The sequence below is a fragment of the Chionomys nivalis genome, chromosome 1, assembly GCF_950005125.1.
Source record: "Chionomys nivalis chromosome 1, mChiNiv1.1, whole genome shotgun sequence".
Classification (NCBI taxonomy): domain Eukaryota; kingdom Metazoa; phylum Chordata; class Mammalia; order Rodentia; family Cricetidae; genus Chionomys; species Chionomys nivalis.
In genome coordinates this window covers 125,960,145-125,975,873 of record NC_080086.1, presented here as the reverse complement: position 1 = coordinate 125,975,873, position 15,729 = coordinate 125,960,145, and the positions used below count along the sequence as shown (strand labels likewise).

General features: G+C 44.0%; 1 protein-coding gene across 7 annotated transcripts in view; it reads left to right on the top strand.

Annotated features, from left to right (window-relative positions):
* The window catches only part of Arhgef33 (Rho guanine nucleotide exchange factor 33), a 79,937-nt gene that overhangs the window by 16,739 nt on the left and 47,469 nt on the right, over positions 1–15,729 (top strand). For all 7 annotated transcript variants that reach the window (XR_009058486.1, XM_057792522.1, XM_057792513.1 and 4 more), the window contains 2 exons: positions 12,385–12,494; positions 14,160–14,209. Coding sequence is in view for 6 of the 7 variants with exons in the window: in XM_057792522.1 (XP_057648505.1) it covers positions 12,470–12,494; positions 14,160–14,209 (75 nt within the window). In the remaining variant the exon portion in view is untranslated. The remainder of the gene's footprint in view (positions 1–12,384; positions 12,495–14,159; positions 14,210–15,729) is intronic.

Genomic DNA, 15,729 nt, shown 5'->3' with positions numbered 1-15,729 from the left:
CTGAATCCAAGAGGGATCAATAAATGGGAATCTAGAATTAAAGAGATCACAAAGGAAGACTTACAAAGATTTCATAACTGGTGGATTATAAGCTGAGAGGAAGATCGTCTCAAGGCACCCAGCCTGGGTTCAGTGGCAGTGTTGGTGTCAGAGATGGAAACTCCAAAGGTGAATAGGCTAAAGATGATCAGTCTAGTGCCAAGAGGTAGAATGTGAGGTGATCACAGAACAGTAAAAACATTCATCGCAAAGAAATCTAAATATACCTAGGCTATTCAGTTACCAGAAAAAAAAAGAAGTTTCTCTTCCTACTTTTACCTGAGTGCTAAAAACAAAATAAAACAAAACAACAACAACTAAAACCAAATCAAAACAAGAAGAGCAAGAAAAGAACTGAGAGCTGCTTAGCATAGCCAGCTTGGTACAGTGCCAGTGAGAGGCAGAAGAGTGGTTGGAGGTACGGGCTGGGAAGGGAGTCGGTGGCGATATCATAGACCACCATGCCACCGAGCAATGCTTGAGATGGCCTGCCAAAGCAGGCTCACCTCAGGGTTTTAGAGTCCCAGGGGCTGTTAGCATCTCCCCATGCTACCTCACGCTACAGATGTGGGCAGAAGGACCAGAAAAGGCACGTGGCCTCTCACTGTGCCTCCGGGAGTCGGAAGTCAAGGTGCTACTTCAATCTAGGGCTCTCCCCATCCTTGCCATTGGGAGTGGGGCACCCATACAACCTTCTGTCATTCTACTTTGTGAGATAAGGTAGACTTCTCAAAAGCAGAATACAGAAAGCATGAAAGGCAGGAAGTGACGTGGGCAGCCCTGATGGATTACGTGCTTTCAGACAAAGGAATCTCTTCCAGTGATGTTAAGAACAGGACGAATGAGTAAAATCTATGGAGGGAGTGATTTCCCTGAAGCCTGTGTGGGCAGCCCTAAGAACACAATCCAAGTGAGGGTGTTCTGAAATTTTCAGCACTCTTTGAAAAGTTATGAAGAATAGGATTTCTACCCAGCTATCTGAGAGACAAGAAATGTGTAATCCAGTGTGGGGAGGAGGGCGGAGCACTTTACCTTTAGAATCAAGGTCTCGCTGTGTAGTCCAGACTGGTTGAATTCCTGGATTTAGGTAATCCAACAGGTGTGTGCCACTGTGCCTAGCTATCTTACTGTTTTATTAATTTATCTGTATTCCAAATAAGGAACCTTTCTAATGCTTCAGTTCCTCATGTTGTGATGACCCCAACCATAAAATTATTTTCGTTGCTACTTCATATCTGTAATTTTGCTAGTTATGAATCATAATGTTGTAATGTTAGAATATCTGTGTTTTCTTTTTTTGCTTTTTGAGACAGGGTTTCTCTGTGTAGCCCTGACTGTCCTGGAACTTGCTCTGTAGACCAGGCTGGCCTTGAACTCACAGAGACCTGCCTGTCTCTGCCTCCCAAGTGCTGGGATTAAAGGCATTGTACCACCACTGCCTGGCCAATATCTGTGTTTTCTGATGGTCTTAGGTGACCCCTGTGGAAAGGTTATTAGACTCCCAAAGAGGTCTCGCTCGACCCACAGGTTGAGAACCACGGGCCTAAGCATTAAATAGGACATTTTTCATATTTAAGTTTGTGCTGCTGGGTTCTAAAATGAGTTAGAGGATGGATCATTGACTTAGTGAGGAGAGATAACAGTTAACTGCCAAGGCTGGGTTAGGGTGGAGTTGGAGGCATTAAATCCTGTGTTTGATGCCCAGCACTACATAAAAAGAGAGGTGGATTATGCCTGTAATCCCAAAATTTAGAAATCTGGAGGCAGAAGGACTGGGAGTTCAAGGTTGTCCTCAACTGCATGGGAGAGCTTGGGCTACTTGCATGAAAATCTGCAAGACACACTTCCTAGAGGCCATGAGGCATAACTGCCCTTGGAAGGTAATAGGACTTGCGTCGGCAGAGGCTAGGGGTTTCAGGACTGAGATCCTCAGGTTGGCCTGCATGGGGCTCGAAGCTGATGATCTTGAAGGAGGAGGTCGTAGTATTAGTGACTAGAGAGTATCACTGTCCCCTTGGGGTACACTGACTGCGACCCTTGTTTTCAAAGTCGTAGATTTTCAAGACTCTGTCTATGATTTCCACCTTCTAGAGGCTGCTCACTGGGCAGCGGTGGGAAAATACGATCATACTGAAGACCGGATTTTACTCTCTTCTTCCTAGCAGTCTTAAAAGGGCCAGAGGCAGATCTGAATTGGATGTCATTTTATCTGAATGATGACAAACATTCTCCGGGGAGAGGTGGCAGTAACCTGGTTTTCCTTCTCACCTAAAATAGGCCTTGGTGACCGATGATCTATTTTATGAAGTGCACTGGCTCGGCCACCTCTGGGACCTGTGAGTCCTGCAGCTTCTCTGTTTCAGCAGATGGCGCCTTTCTTCTGATTCATCCCCACCTTCTGGGGGAATATTCACTGGAGGCCAGGGCTCTTCCTGTGCTATCTCCAGGGGACCTCAGCTGCCCTCTTTACCCACAGGCAGCCTTACCGACGTGCAGTGAATGCCATTTTCTCTTCTGTCTACGTTGATGTTTGTGGTGTAGGCCTTTAGTTCCAGCACTCAGGGGTGGGGCAGAGTCAGTCGCTGGATTTCTGTAAGTTCAAGGCCAGCCTGGTCTCCTGCTGACGTCCAGGACTGCCAGGGCTACACAGAGAAACCTTGTCTTGAAAAAATAAAAAGTCATGTTGACACATTCAAGTCTAGCAATAAATAACAAGAAGCAGAGGAACCTGGAGGTAGAATGTCCGATAAGTTATGGTATCAACCACGAGGCTCAGACGCGTCCTTTAACTCAGTCACTTCAAGGCACGCATTGGCTGTGGGGGAGAGCAGGCGCCATGCTTTTCTTGCTGCTTGCTTTTGACACACATCAGTTCAACCAAAGCACTCAATTCCAACTAAACAAAATATTAACACATCGATGGAGGACTGGAGGATCAATGATATTCCCACCTCCTGTTGTAAAGAATGTTCCACGTGTTTTGGAGTTAAAGAGTCGTCCGCTCCATTCACTTGGTCCCGGCTCTCACTGATTCCGGACGCCCCCGGGCTGCGGGCAATGGCGGCATCATAGATGGTTTGAACGTGGGTGTGTTTAGGAGTCCTGCCGCCTCTGGTTTCTTCAAGCCTGCTGCTGGGCACAGGCTTTCTGTTAGGGGAACTTCCCTCTGCTGGACAGAATAAAATCGTTTCGTTTTTCTCACCAATTATCCACTAATTTCCACCCCCCCTTTTTTTTTTATTGGAAAACAAACCCAGGATCTATACTTGACTATTGAGTGACTCCCGACTTCTGATTTTTCATTTGAATCGAGTTCAAATGAACAAATGCTGTGTTTCTTTCTCATGGTCTACTGGGTAAGAATTCAGATCACGTTTCCAGACCTTAGTTAGGGAGTGTGATGCCGGAGCTGGGCATGGAGAATGGGCACTCGCCTGATTCTTCAGTTTCTTACAGCCCAAGGAGGCAGCCAGCGTTCACTCTCCGGACTCTGCAGCAGGGCCAACTTAATTTTTTTTTTTTTTATAACACCCATAGTTAAGATCAAATCGGAAGCTGGCTTGAAGACACAGGCGTTTTCAAGATGAGGGCGCTATTTTGCCTTCATGGTGGCAGGACCCTATTTGAATTAATATTTTACTTAGTCTCACATTGCAGCCCAAGCTGGCCTGGAACTCACTATCCAAAGCTGACTTTGAACTCCTGATCCTCCTGCCTCCACTTTCCAGAGGCTAGGATTGTAAGCATGGCCTACCACACCCGGCTTGAATTCCTTTAATTGATTCTTTTTGCAGCTTGAAATCATTGCATAATTGGTGATAATTCATTTTTGGAAGTAGGCATAAAAAAATCTACATTATTATGCTAGGTAGTGGAGGCACATGCCCTTAGTCCCAGTACTTGGGAGGTAGAGTCAGGCAGATCTCTGTGAGTTCGAGGCCAGCCTGGTCTGCAGAGTGAGTTCCAGGACAGCCAAGGCTATACAAAGAGAAACCCTGTCATAAAAAACCAAAACTAAAACAAAAAAGGGCTACATTCTCTTTGAGATACCCTCATTTAAAAACTTATTTAATTTTTAAAATTTTCATATGTATGAGTGTTTTGTCTGCATGTATGACTGTGTAACATGTTTGTACCTGATGCCCACAGAAACCAGAAAAGGGTGTCCTATCTCCCAGAATTGGAGTTACAGATGTTTGTGAGCGACCACGTGGGAGCTGGGAATTGAACCCCAGTCCTCTGAAAGAGCAGCCAGCACAAACCCATCTCTCCAGCCCTCGCGATACCACTGTTTTAAACACTGTGCACCTACATATGTGTCTCCTTATATGACTTCCAGGGGTCACACTACACACCTTTGTTTTATTATGTTGACTACTGAATTATGTGAGCAGATTTATAGATGTATTATAGAGCAAATTATATCTATTGCAGTATTATATTTTTGTTTATGGTATTTTATTTAGAATATGTGAGAATTTGTGTATTTTTAGAGTAAATTTAATATCAGAATCCTAAAATGTGTTTTAATGATTTATATATTATTTGCAATAGATTAAATAACACAGTCATTGTTATTTCTAAAATTTTCCTGAGGTATAGTTTGGACTCATATCTTATCTGAGAGAATAGATAACTGACTGTCCCTCCCCTCCTCTCTTCTCGGGGTCTTACTTGTTGCCTGAACTGACCTTGAACTCAAAAATCCTCTGTCTCAGCCTCCAGAGAGTTGAGATTGCAGGCAGCTGATCTTAAATGTGGCTTGACCTTCTTTTTCGATCCCTCCCACAGACAGTTGTTCTGATTGACTTTTCTTCAGCTTTTAAAAAAACCAGTTCATAAATGTTCAGCAAACAGCCCACTTTGCTCAGCTTTTAACAATGCGTTAGCAGTATCAGGTGTAGTGGTGTGCTCTCATGAGCAAAAATCAGTAGCTACAGAGTCCACAAAGGAATCAATGCTTTTTGTTAAGTTTATTTGTTGTGCAGTGCTAAGGTTATATATACATTTTATTGTGCAGTGCTAAGGTTTTATATATACATATATATTTATTGTATAGTACTAGGGTTATATATATTTTATTGTGCAGTGCTAAGGTTTTATATATATATATTTATTGTATAGTACTAGGGTTGTATATATTTTATTGTGCAGTGCTAAGGTTTTATATATATTTATTTATTTATTGTATACTACTAGGGTTATATATATTTTATTGTGCAGTGCTAGGGTTATATATATACATACATATACATAGGGATATATATACATATACATAGGGATATATATATATATATGTATATATTTTAATGGTAGCCTGCGTAGTCCCTGTATTCCTGTGCTTCAAAGTGCTGTGACATGGAGCACTTAAACACATAGAAGACTAGAAAGCTAACCACCATGTGTGGTTGGCGCTACTTCCTGTGCAGTTAGGGCAAGCATTCAACGCTCCTAGGTGTATCTCAGTCTGTGTAAAATGAGTGGGTACACACTGTGCCCACCGGTGATCAAGTGCAATGTCCCTGACTCCACTTTGAAAGCCTGCGATGCACACACAGGGCGGTTATTGTCATCAAGCGATGCTGCTTTTAGATGATACAGGAAAGAAAACCCTAATCACAGCGCTTTCCACAATTTTTCAGGCAGTTGTCGGACATCACAAAGGTTACATGGACTTTCCCTTCTGAGCATGTTGGCAGGCTGTGTCCTGATGAGTTTCTTTAGTTTCAGGGGAAGTATTTCCTTGGCACCCTTCCCCCAACACAAAAATTCTCATTCTATTAAATTAGAAATATGCACCGAAGACCCATTCAATAAAGGACGCTGAAATGGAAATTAAATGAAGTCTGCTTTCAATTAATTTCAATTCCCTGAACTGCCCACATTTCCATTTTGGTCCCGGCAGTAATTGGAAAGTAATAAGCAAGCCTGGGTTTTTGAAACCTTCTGTGTATGTGGGGGAGAAGGGTGTGCATTCTAGGTCACTCTGGGGGAGGGCCAGGAGAGTCTCTGGTCTCCAGCCCCCTGTTAGTTTTACTATGCAATTTTTCAGTTAATTTCAGTTAATTAGTTCACGTGTTTCTGTTGCTCTATATTTACAATCTCAGAACCTTTGCTTTGGAACAGCAGAAAAAGATTGAAAAGAAAATCCTTTCCCAAAGTTACCATATCTGAATCAAACAAACACAGAGATAGGGGTGGGAGATATGGGGTGGGGACCCAGAACCCCACAGCTTCTGCTCAGCCCTCACAGAACTCAGGAAAGTCTGGCAGATCTGGAGCTCAGCTGGCAGAGTGCCATGCTTGCAGAAAAGACCTGACTTCGGTGTTCTGCACTACGTAAGCCGGACATGGTGGAGCACGACCATAACCCCAGCACTTAAGAGTTAGAGGCTGGGGGATCAGAAGTTCAAGGGCACTCCAGCTACACACGAGTTTGAGGTCATCCTAGAGAGACAGGTCAGTTATTAGGGATGCTTGTTGCACAGCCACAAGGGCCCGAGTTCAGAGCCTAGCACTCATGTAATAGCTGGATGCAGTCTCCCAATCCTGTAACCCAGTATTGTGTGGGGTGGAGACAGATCTCTGGGGCTTGGTGGCTGCCAGCCTAGTGTGAAAACGGGAGCTCCAGGTTCAAGGACAGTGGCAGAGGAGGAGGACAACGATGACATCTAATGCTTTCCTCCTGATTCTGTTTTGACATTCATACACTCACACATAGACACGTGCATCCATACACAGACATGTTTGTAATACACAGACACACAGACATACAGAGAGAGACACAGATAGGAACAGATAGGGACAGGTAGGGACAGAGATAGAGAGACTCGGACAGAGACCAATCCTGGAGATTTAAAAGATTGCAAGGTGGAAATCATTGCTTTATAGACCAGCATGGTCAAGGGACCAACAGATGCTTCCTTTCTAAAGCCTGAACAGTATTTTCTCACAGGTCTGGGGAGACCTAGATGTGTGTTTTAAAGGCTGATGGAGGTGGGTCTTGTATCTTATCTGTTGCTTTCATTGGTTAACTAATAAAGAAAACTGCTTGGCCTGATAGGACAGAAAATTAGGTAGGTGGAGTAGACAGAACAGAATGCTGGGAGAAAGAAGCCGAGTCGGGAGTCGCCATGATTCTCCCACTCCAGACAGTCGCAGGTTAAGATCTTTCCTGGTAAGCCAGCCCGTGGTGCTACACAAAATATTAGAAATGGGTTAGATCAATATGTAAGAGCTAGCCAATAAGAGGTTAGAACTAATGGACCAAGCAGTGTTCAAGAGAATACAGTTTCCGTGTAATTATTTCGGGTATAAAGCTAGCCGTGCGGGCAGCCGGGTGCCAGGAACGTAGTCCCGCCACTCTTATTACTACAGACTGGGGACATAGCTCAGAGCTAGGGCACTTGCCTCAGCCTGAACCTACATTGACTTCAATCCCTAACATCACATTAATTAATTAATTAATTCCTGGGCTCAGAGAGTAAGGGATTCTCAGTACACAATGGGCAGCTTACTACAAGAAAGATCTGTAACTTCCTGTATAGACCAGGCTGGCCCTGAACTCATAGAGATCTGCTTGTCTCTGCCTCCTGAGTGCTGGGATTAAAGAATGTGTCACCACATCCAACTTGGATAAGAGTTGGTAAAAGAACATTCCAATCTTCTCAATTAACTTAAAAATCTGATATAATCCAATGAAAACTTCTTCTTCTTCTTCTTCTTCTTCTTCTTCTTCTTCTTCTTCTTCTTCTTCTTCTTCTTCTTCTTCTTCTTCTTCTTCTTCTTCTTCTTCTTCCTCCTCTTCCTCTTCCTCTTCCTCTTCCTCTTCCTCTTCCTCTTCCTCTTCCTCTTCTTCTTCTTCTTCTTCTTCTTCTTCTTCTTCTTCTTCTTCTTCTTCTTCTCCTCCTCCTCCTCCTTCTTCTTCTCCTTTTTCTTCTTCTTTTCTTACTCCTCCTCCTCCTCTTCTTTTTTATGTCATGAGTAAAATGTTTTTGGACTTCACTTTATATGGTAAAAAGAAAGACCAAGAGAAGCAAGTCATAAAAAGGAATAATAGCTAGTTTATCTCACCAAGTAATTTTTAAAGATTTCTTTTTATTATTTTAGTCATGCATAGCTGTTATAGGTATGTGAGGGGGGAGGTGTACATGTACGGGTGGATGCTGGTGCCAGCAGAGGCCAGAGGCACCAAATTCCTGGAACTGGAATTACATATGACTGTGAGTCACCTGATGTGGGTGCTGGGCACTGACAGGCCTTCTGGAAGGGCAACCAGTGCTCTTAACCTCTGAGCCATTTCTCCAGCCTCTCACCAAATATTTTTAACACACTAAAGACGATCTATAACCTGTCATTTGGTAACAGGGGTGGATAGATAGATAGATAGACAGACAGACAGACAGATACTGTTATGCGCAAGTTACTAGTCTCCAAAAGAATTCACGAAGCCCCGTTTCTAATGCAAATTACACGAGGGTCTGTACACAGACTTAAGTTTGGGCCACCCCTTTCAGCACCCCAGCACAGTGGGTGAGAAAAGTGTGGGGATGATCCCTGGGAGGGGAGAACTCTTAAAGAAGAAACACCCTAATCAGGGGAGTTCATGTCCTGTCGTCTTGGGATTGGGTAAGGAGGGCATAGGGTAAGGCAGTTTCTGGTCAGTTTTTGGGTGTGAAGACCCTAACAAAGAGCCATTAATAACCGACAAGGTATCTTGAAGGACAGGATGCCTCCTAGGAACATCTGGACCTCGTTAAATTTCATGGCCCTGCTCCCTAGCTCCTTGATTGGCTATTTTCAGGGTATCTGTTCAAATTCTGCTACCACAGCACATTTCTGGAGCTGAGATTGGCCCCCGCTCATTATATGGCTTAAGATGAAGCCCCTTCCTTAAAATAGAGTTTGGAAAGTCAGGTCCTCACAATACATACACATACACATACATACATAGAAGAAAGAGACCACAATTTCATTTCTTTCAGTGTATATGGAAATTTAATATGTTACAAAGATTGAAATTCCAGCTCCATGAAGGGACAACATGGCTCCCTTATCCTGTGTTAGGTCTAAGCTGACATCTGGAAGACAAGGGAGTGGGACGGTCGCCTGTCCTTCACATAAAGCCAAACTCCAGGTGGTTCAATCAGTTTCAAAAACAGAAAAATTCTGAGGGGAAAATATAATCTTGGGTTCTTCAGAGAGCTTTAAAATGAATTTAAGAAACGAGCGGCAATTAAGAAAAAAAAAGCCGTGGTCTCTAATTTTAAAAATTGTTTCAATAGCAAAAGTGATCATGAAGTCAAAATAAAGACAATAAGTGGAGCTGAAGAGACGACTCATTCCCGACAGCTCACAACTGCCTACAGCTTCAACCCCAGGGGCTCTGACACCCTCCTTTGGCCTCCACAGACACATGTGTGTCTCACATTCACACAGACAGACAATCTTAAATCTTAAATCCACCAGCATGTAATCTTTGTATCTTGAGGCTTTTCTTGGGGTGCTGTGTGAAGTGGAAAACAAAGGAAAACAAGGGAATGCCTAACAATGTAGGAGTGGTCAAGGTGATTCATGCAAATCATGGACTAGCAAGCAGCCAATAAGGATACTTTCTTAGACATGAACTAGTAAGTCTAGAGATAATCTCTGTGACCCACTGAGTGAGAAAGGTAAGTACGGGGTCGGGGGAGTGTGGGAAGTGAGTCCTCAGTGGCCGCCTTGTCTCTCTCTCTCTCTCTCTCTCTCTCTCTCTCTCTCTCTCTCTCTCTCACACACACACACACACACACACACACACACACACACGTCTGGACATGACCTCGTGAGAACAGTGAAAGGCACGGAAGAATAGCAGAGATGAGTGTTAGTAGGGGCTAGGGAGGAAATGAGCAGAATAAAAACAGGGCATAAATAATAGCAATCCAATACTGAAATTAGATAGAATGCCATGCTACAAGGTAAGAGGAAACAGTAGCTAAAAAATCCTAGTTATTGACATAAAAGGTTGTCGGACAATGTAAGCAAAAATGATGACGGCTGTTCAAGCAGAAGCCTTGTACGTGTTCCCACTGTGCTTTCCAAGTGTGTTTCTAACCAAAGCACTGAGTTTTTATTAGCGGTTTTATTAAGGTTAAACCTCTGGGAATGAGGAGTCGGAGTTAGAGGGCACAAAGCCTCACGAAGCCTCCTCTGATGCCATAGAGAACCATTGGGTCAGGTGTTGGGAGGATTGCCACTCACTCCAGGTACAGATTCTTATGAAGATACTGCTTTGGCCCCATAGGCTGGTAAGAGGGGAAAATCTCCCCTACCCAGAACATGGAAATCCTGAAGGCCACAAAGCTGAAGAGCTGTTTGAATCATATGGCATCCCATGAAACAGGTGTAGGGGATGTGTCCACACGATTCCTAATAAACATGGCTAGGTCCCAGTGCCTTTGTCCCCCCCCTCCGCTCCCCCACCCGTTTGACCTCAGGTCTAAGTGGTTCAGTTTGTACCATGGATCCCTCTCTTGCTATGAGCAGTCAAGGAGCTTAGGGTAGACATCACGCCCCATGCCATCATCCAGGTACGGCTTGTAGTCTTCCACACGCATATTATACTTCTTGGCAGCTGGACCTGTTCTTTTGGGGTCCTAGGATACCACTCTGGCAGGGCAGCCTGCCTTTGGTCAAGTAAAAGATTGTCCGTGTCCTCAGTTGCACCAGGCCACAGGTTGCCCTGTGCAGTCACCAGATTCTCAAAGCTGCAACCCCAGCCACGGCTAACTTCACCCGTGTCGCCTTCAAGCTGTTTTTGTTTGTTGGGTTTTGTGTATGTGTATACTTACTTTTGCTTTTATAATTAACTAGTGAAAACGAGATTTCTAACTTCTATTGATTAGACACCTTTTTTTAAATGTCTTGAGATCAGTGGGCTCACAGATGGGCATCTGTGAGCTTTCTGACTCCAAAGCTCTGAAATACACACATTTTCCTTCCACTTAGGACGTGGAGTTTTGTTTGCCTGTTTCCAATTAGTTACAGGTCAGAAAACTAAATCCTCAGGAGTAGATTCCATAATAATTTGGCTTTACATATTTCAAGAGTAACCCTCCCCCAAAGAGCAGCAGAGTTACACCTAACAATAATTTAAAAAACTTTGTGGAGGGGGTAAAGTTGAAGCTCGGTCAGTAGAATGCTTGCCTAGCACATATAAAGCCCTGAATTCAATCCCCAGCACCAAAAACCAACCAACCAAACAAACAAACAAAAAAACAAAAAACAAAAAACAAAAAAACCCCAGACAAACCTAGCTAGGCTGGCACATTCCTGGAATTCAGCATCTAGGAGGTAGAGGCTAGAGAGAGGACCAGAACTTCAAGGTCAGCTTGGCTCCACAGTGTTTGAGGCCGGTCTGAAGCTCTTATGAAAAAAGAAAGAAAGCCTTGTTACGCTCTGTGTCATATGTCCCATCTAGCCTGAGATGTTGGAGACGAGGCGAACCTGGCACCTTCAGTCTTTGTCATGAAAAGCTCAGGAGGTGGAGGGATTCATCAAAGACAAAAAAGGGTTAAAACATTGAAGGGGAACCACAGAATGACTGAGGCCCAAGGGGTACGTTCTCCACTCATTTGGATTAGGTTGCATTCTGAACTTGCAGCTTCGTGCCCAGTGTTACAACCGGCAGCTCAGATGCTGAAAATGTGACTAGAAACAAGCTTTCTTGCTTAGTTTCTCCTTCTTAATGTCATTTTCCTAAGCAGTAACTTTCCAATAAAGTCAGTAGGTCTTAATTAATTAGTTGGATCTGAAGGAGAATGTAGCAGATTAAAAACTACTGTATTGTCAGGTGGTAGTGGCACACACCTTTAATCCCAGCACTCGGGAGGCAGGGGCAGACAGATCTCTAAGTTCAAAGCCAACCTGGTCTACATAGCAAGTTCCAGGACAGTCAGGGCTACACAGAGTACTGGGATTAAAAGCATGTACCACCACACCACACCCAGTTAAGTTTATATTTTTTAAAAATAATTTATTTTTATTTTATGTGCATTGGTGTTTTTGCCTGCCTGTATGTCTGTGTGAGGATGTCAGATTCCCTGAAACTGGAGTTGGACAGTTATGAGGTGTCATGTGGGTGCTGGGAATTGAACCTGGGTCCTCTGGAAGAGCAGCCAGTGCTCTTAACTGCTGAGTCATCTCTCCAGCCCCTAACTTTAAGTTAGAGATGTACTTGATTTAATAATTTGTTCTCCTGAAATTGTTTCGCTTTAAGCTGTGTGTGGTATTAAAAGCTAACCCATGAAGCTGGTCTAGTATCTTCATCAGTACTATCGGATATCCTTTATCTTTGATTGGCAGGTGCAGGGAAGGGGCGGTGGCCTGATCCAGGACGATGACGGTGCAGTGCTGAAGGGTGCGCTGGAGGAGAGAAGCAGCGGACACCATGGAAAAAACCAAAACAAAGCAAGGTCAGATCTCCATCTTGCTTTGGAGCTCGGGAGTCAGGAAATGGAGGAGTTGACCTATCTGGCTACTGTTTCCAAATATCTTTTTCCCATCCTCACCTTGGAGACCTTGAAAAACACAGACTTGCTGGAATGCAGAAAATGCCAAGGATGTAACGCGTGGCTTGAGTCCTTCTCTTTCCCCCTCAGTGTTGACTTTAGTACTGTCTCAGACGTGTTGACTAAATAAGGTGCATGTCTCTAATAGACATCCAGCACCTGCTAGGCTCTCCTAGGAGAACAAATGAATTCCCCTTTCCTGTTTATGAGCAGAAGCAACATCCAGAAGTTACTCTGTTATCGTTCCCAATGGAGAAAACAGCCATACAGAGCAGTCAAGCGACAGCTACGAAGTGAGGTCCTGGTCCACGTGTCTCAGTCTTGGCTCTGGCCCTTTGTTTGGATGTAGTATTAAATGGGCTAAATTGTCCCTATTCAAGTTTGTGTAAGGAGGTTTGGTAACCCCAAACCATTGGAATTTTATAGGGATAGTTTCTACCAAGTGCAAACTCTAGGCTGAGTGATACCTTAGTTAGGACTTTACCATATGGAAGCTGGCTCCTCTAAGAAGGGCTTTCTTACCAGTGTGTCTAAGGGAAACAACACACATGCATGCACCAAAGGCTTGCAGGCAGGAGTTTCATGAGAGTTGTTTGCTTCCTGCAATGTGACCTTTGTGTGATGTGACCCTACATGTAGCAGCAAAATGGTTGAGCAAGTGCCCATAATTTCATTTCCCAATAGATCGTGGCAGGGAAGTCACAGCAGGAGGTGCCTGAGAGAACCAGTCACGTCACAGCCACACAGAAGAGCAGAGAACAACACAGTGCTTGCCCTCAAAACCTGTCCTTTCTTTAAAAAAAAAGTTTTTAAAAATGTGTATGATGCTTTGCCTCCATGTATGTATGCACACCATATGTATGTATACTTGGTGCCTGCAGAGGTCAGGAGAGAACGTCATATCCCCCAGGACACATGGCTGTGAGCTATCATGTGGGTACTGGGAACCAAACCTGTGTTCTCTGTAAGGTCTGCAAGGGCTTTTAATGCCCAAGCCATCCCTCCAGCCTCTTGCACTCTCCTCTGTATACAGTCCAGGATTTCCACTCTGCTCAGGGAATGGTCCTGCCTTTTCATGTGAATTAACTTAACCAAGACAATCCCTCAAGGACATTTTCGGAGGCCAACCCTAATCTAGACAGTCCCTCACAAGTGTTTGCCTCCTCGGTGAAGAGTTGACAATTACTATCAAGTGTAACCCTGACAAAGAGCAGATGTCAGCTCAGATAAACTTCAGTCAGCCCTAAAGATATCAGGGAGACACCCCCAAGGCATCCCCTTCTAACCAGTTAATGACTGCCAATCTCTGAGTTCCCTTTTGTGTCAAGAAAGGTTTTTTTTTCTACTATGATAATTTTGTCAGGTAGGTATAGTTTGGCCATCACGGTATAAATATGAGTATCACTGGCATCACTAGTTTATTTTTTGATCCAGAATCTTCTGGTTCTTGTCATCCAGGTACAGTTAGAGGATCCTCAAATGTGTGTGTTCCCTCCCTGTGTCCAGAGACGGTAGGAAGGAAGGCACAGCGCGAGTTGTGTCGTTGAACAAAGCTCTTTCTTCCTGCAGGAGAGAATGAACACATGCCGGTGAATAACCCTTCCACCCAGATTTACCAGGTAACGACAAACGCCTCCCTGTGAATGCTGTCATTCCAATAGTGGTGACTGCCCATCACACACAGCGAGTCTTAACACTTAGGTGTGTCCACATGTATCCTGACACTTGTTCTCTTAACAAGGCCAAGGGACAGGTAGGGCAGAGGCCACTCACATTGTACCTTTGAGAGAACTGGTTGACAGGGGAAAAGTTATTCTGTTTGTAAAATACAGCAGCTGGGGGCTGGAGAGATGGCTCAGTGGTTAAGAGCACTGGCTGCTCTTCCAGAGGTCCTGAGTTCAATTCCCAGCAACCACATAGTGGCTCACAAACATTCATGATGAGGTCTGGTGCCCTCTTCTGGCCAGACATACACACAGGCAGAACACTGTATACATAATAAATAAATCAATAAATCAATCAATAAATAATAAATCTTACACCAACAAAAACCACAGCACCCATACCCCACCTCAGCTCTGCTTCTCGCCTATGCCACTGTCACTGTGGTCATCAAACCAGGCAATGGCATTGTCATCAGAGAGAACACAGGAAGAGCAACCTTTTTTTTAGCCAGGTGTGGTGGCACACACCATAAGCCCTAACACTGGGAGCTGTAAGACATGAGTTTAACTCAAAGGTAGCCTAGATTACATGATGAGACCTTGTGTGATGTTCGGGAGAACCGAGAATTAAGAGTTAAGAGCATGACATTTGTTCAAGTATGATGACAGGGGAAAAAATTAAGTTCATTTTCAGCTATGGCAATAATTAGATTCTTTACAAAGACAATCACAACAAGCATTCTAGCAGGTTGCCCCAATTCTGCAAAGAGTTTATTTGGCTTCTATCTTCCAACCAGAAATTGAATTAAATTCTGTCCTTAGCAATCATGGATGTTTACACTGCCGTAGTTTGTCTTGTAAAGGCAGTTGAGCTTTGTGCTTAACTAGACTTAACACTGTAATCTGGGATACACGAGAAAGAACTAACAGAGTTTAGCAAGCCTTGGGGGGGAAATAGGCTCTTTTTTTTTAAACATTTGTTTATTTACTTATTAGTGTATGTCTATGTGTGCATGTGTGTGGCTAGTGTGTGTCTATGTGTGTAGCATATGTGTGGCAGTCAGTTTTCCTTCTACCATGTGGGTCTCTGGGATAGAATTCAAGTTGGGTTTCAGAAGCAAATGCCTCCATCTACTGAGCCATCACACCAGTTCCTTAAGTTGGATTTTTAGGCCCTTTTAAGCAGGAAGACAGGAGTCCAGGGGAGCAGATAGTTCAGGGGAAGTATTACTTAGATTAGTGAGTTTAAATGCTGGTGAGGTCAATGCAATAGCTAGCTCCCAGGAGCATCCTGCAAGAGTTCATTGCTGTGGAGTGGACTAGAGCGAGCCAACAGCAGGAGAGTAAAGCGTTGTTCGCTGTCTTCCTCTTGGATCAGCAGTGGGAGGGCGTGGAAGAAACAGCCTCCTTTCAATTTCTTATTTGGCGAATAGTTCTGTGCAAAATCTGCTGATTAGCCTGATGGGAAATTAAAC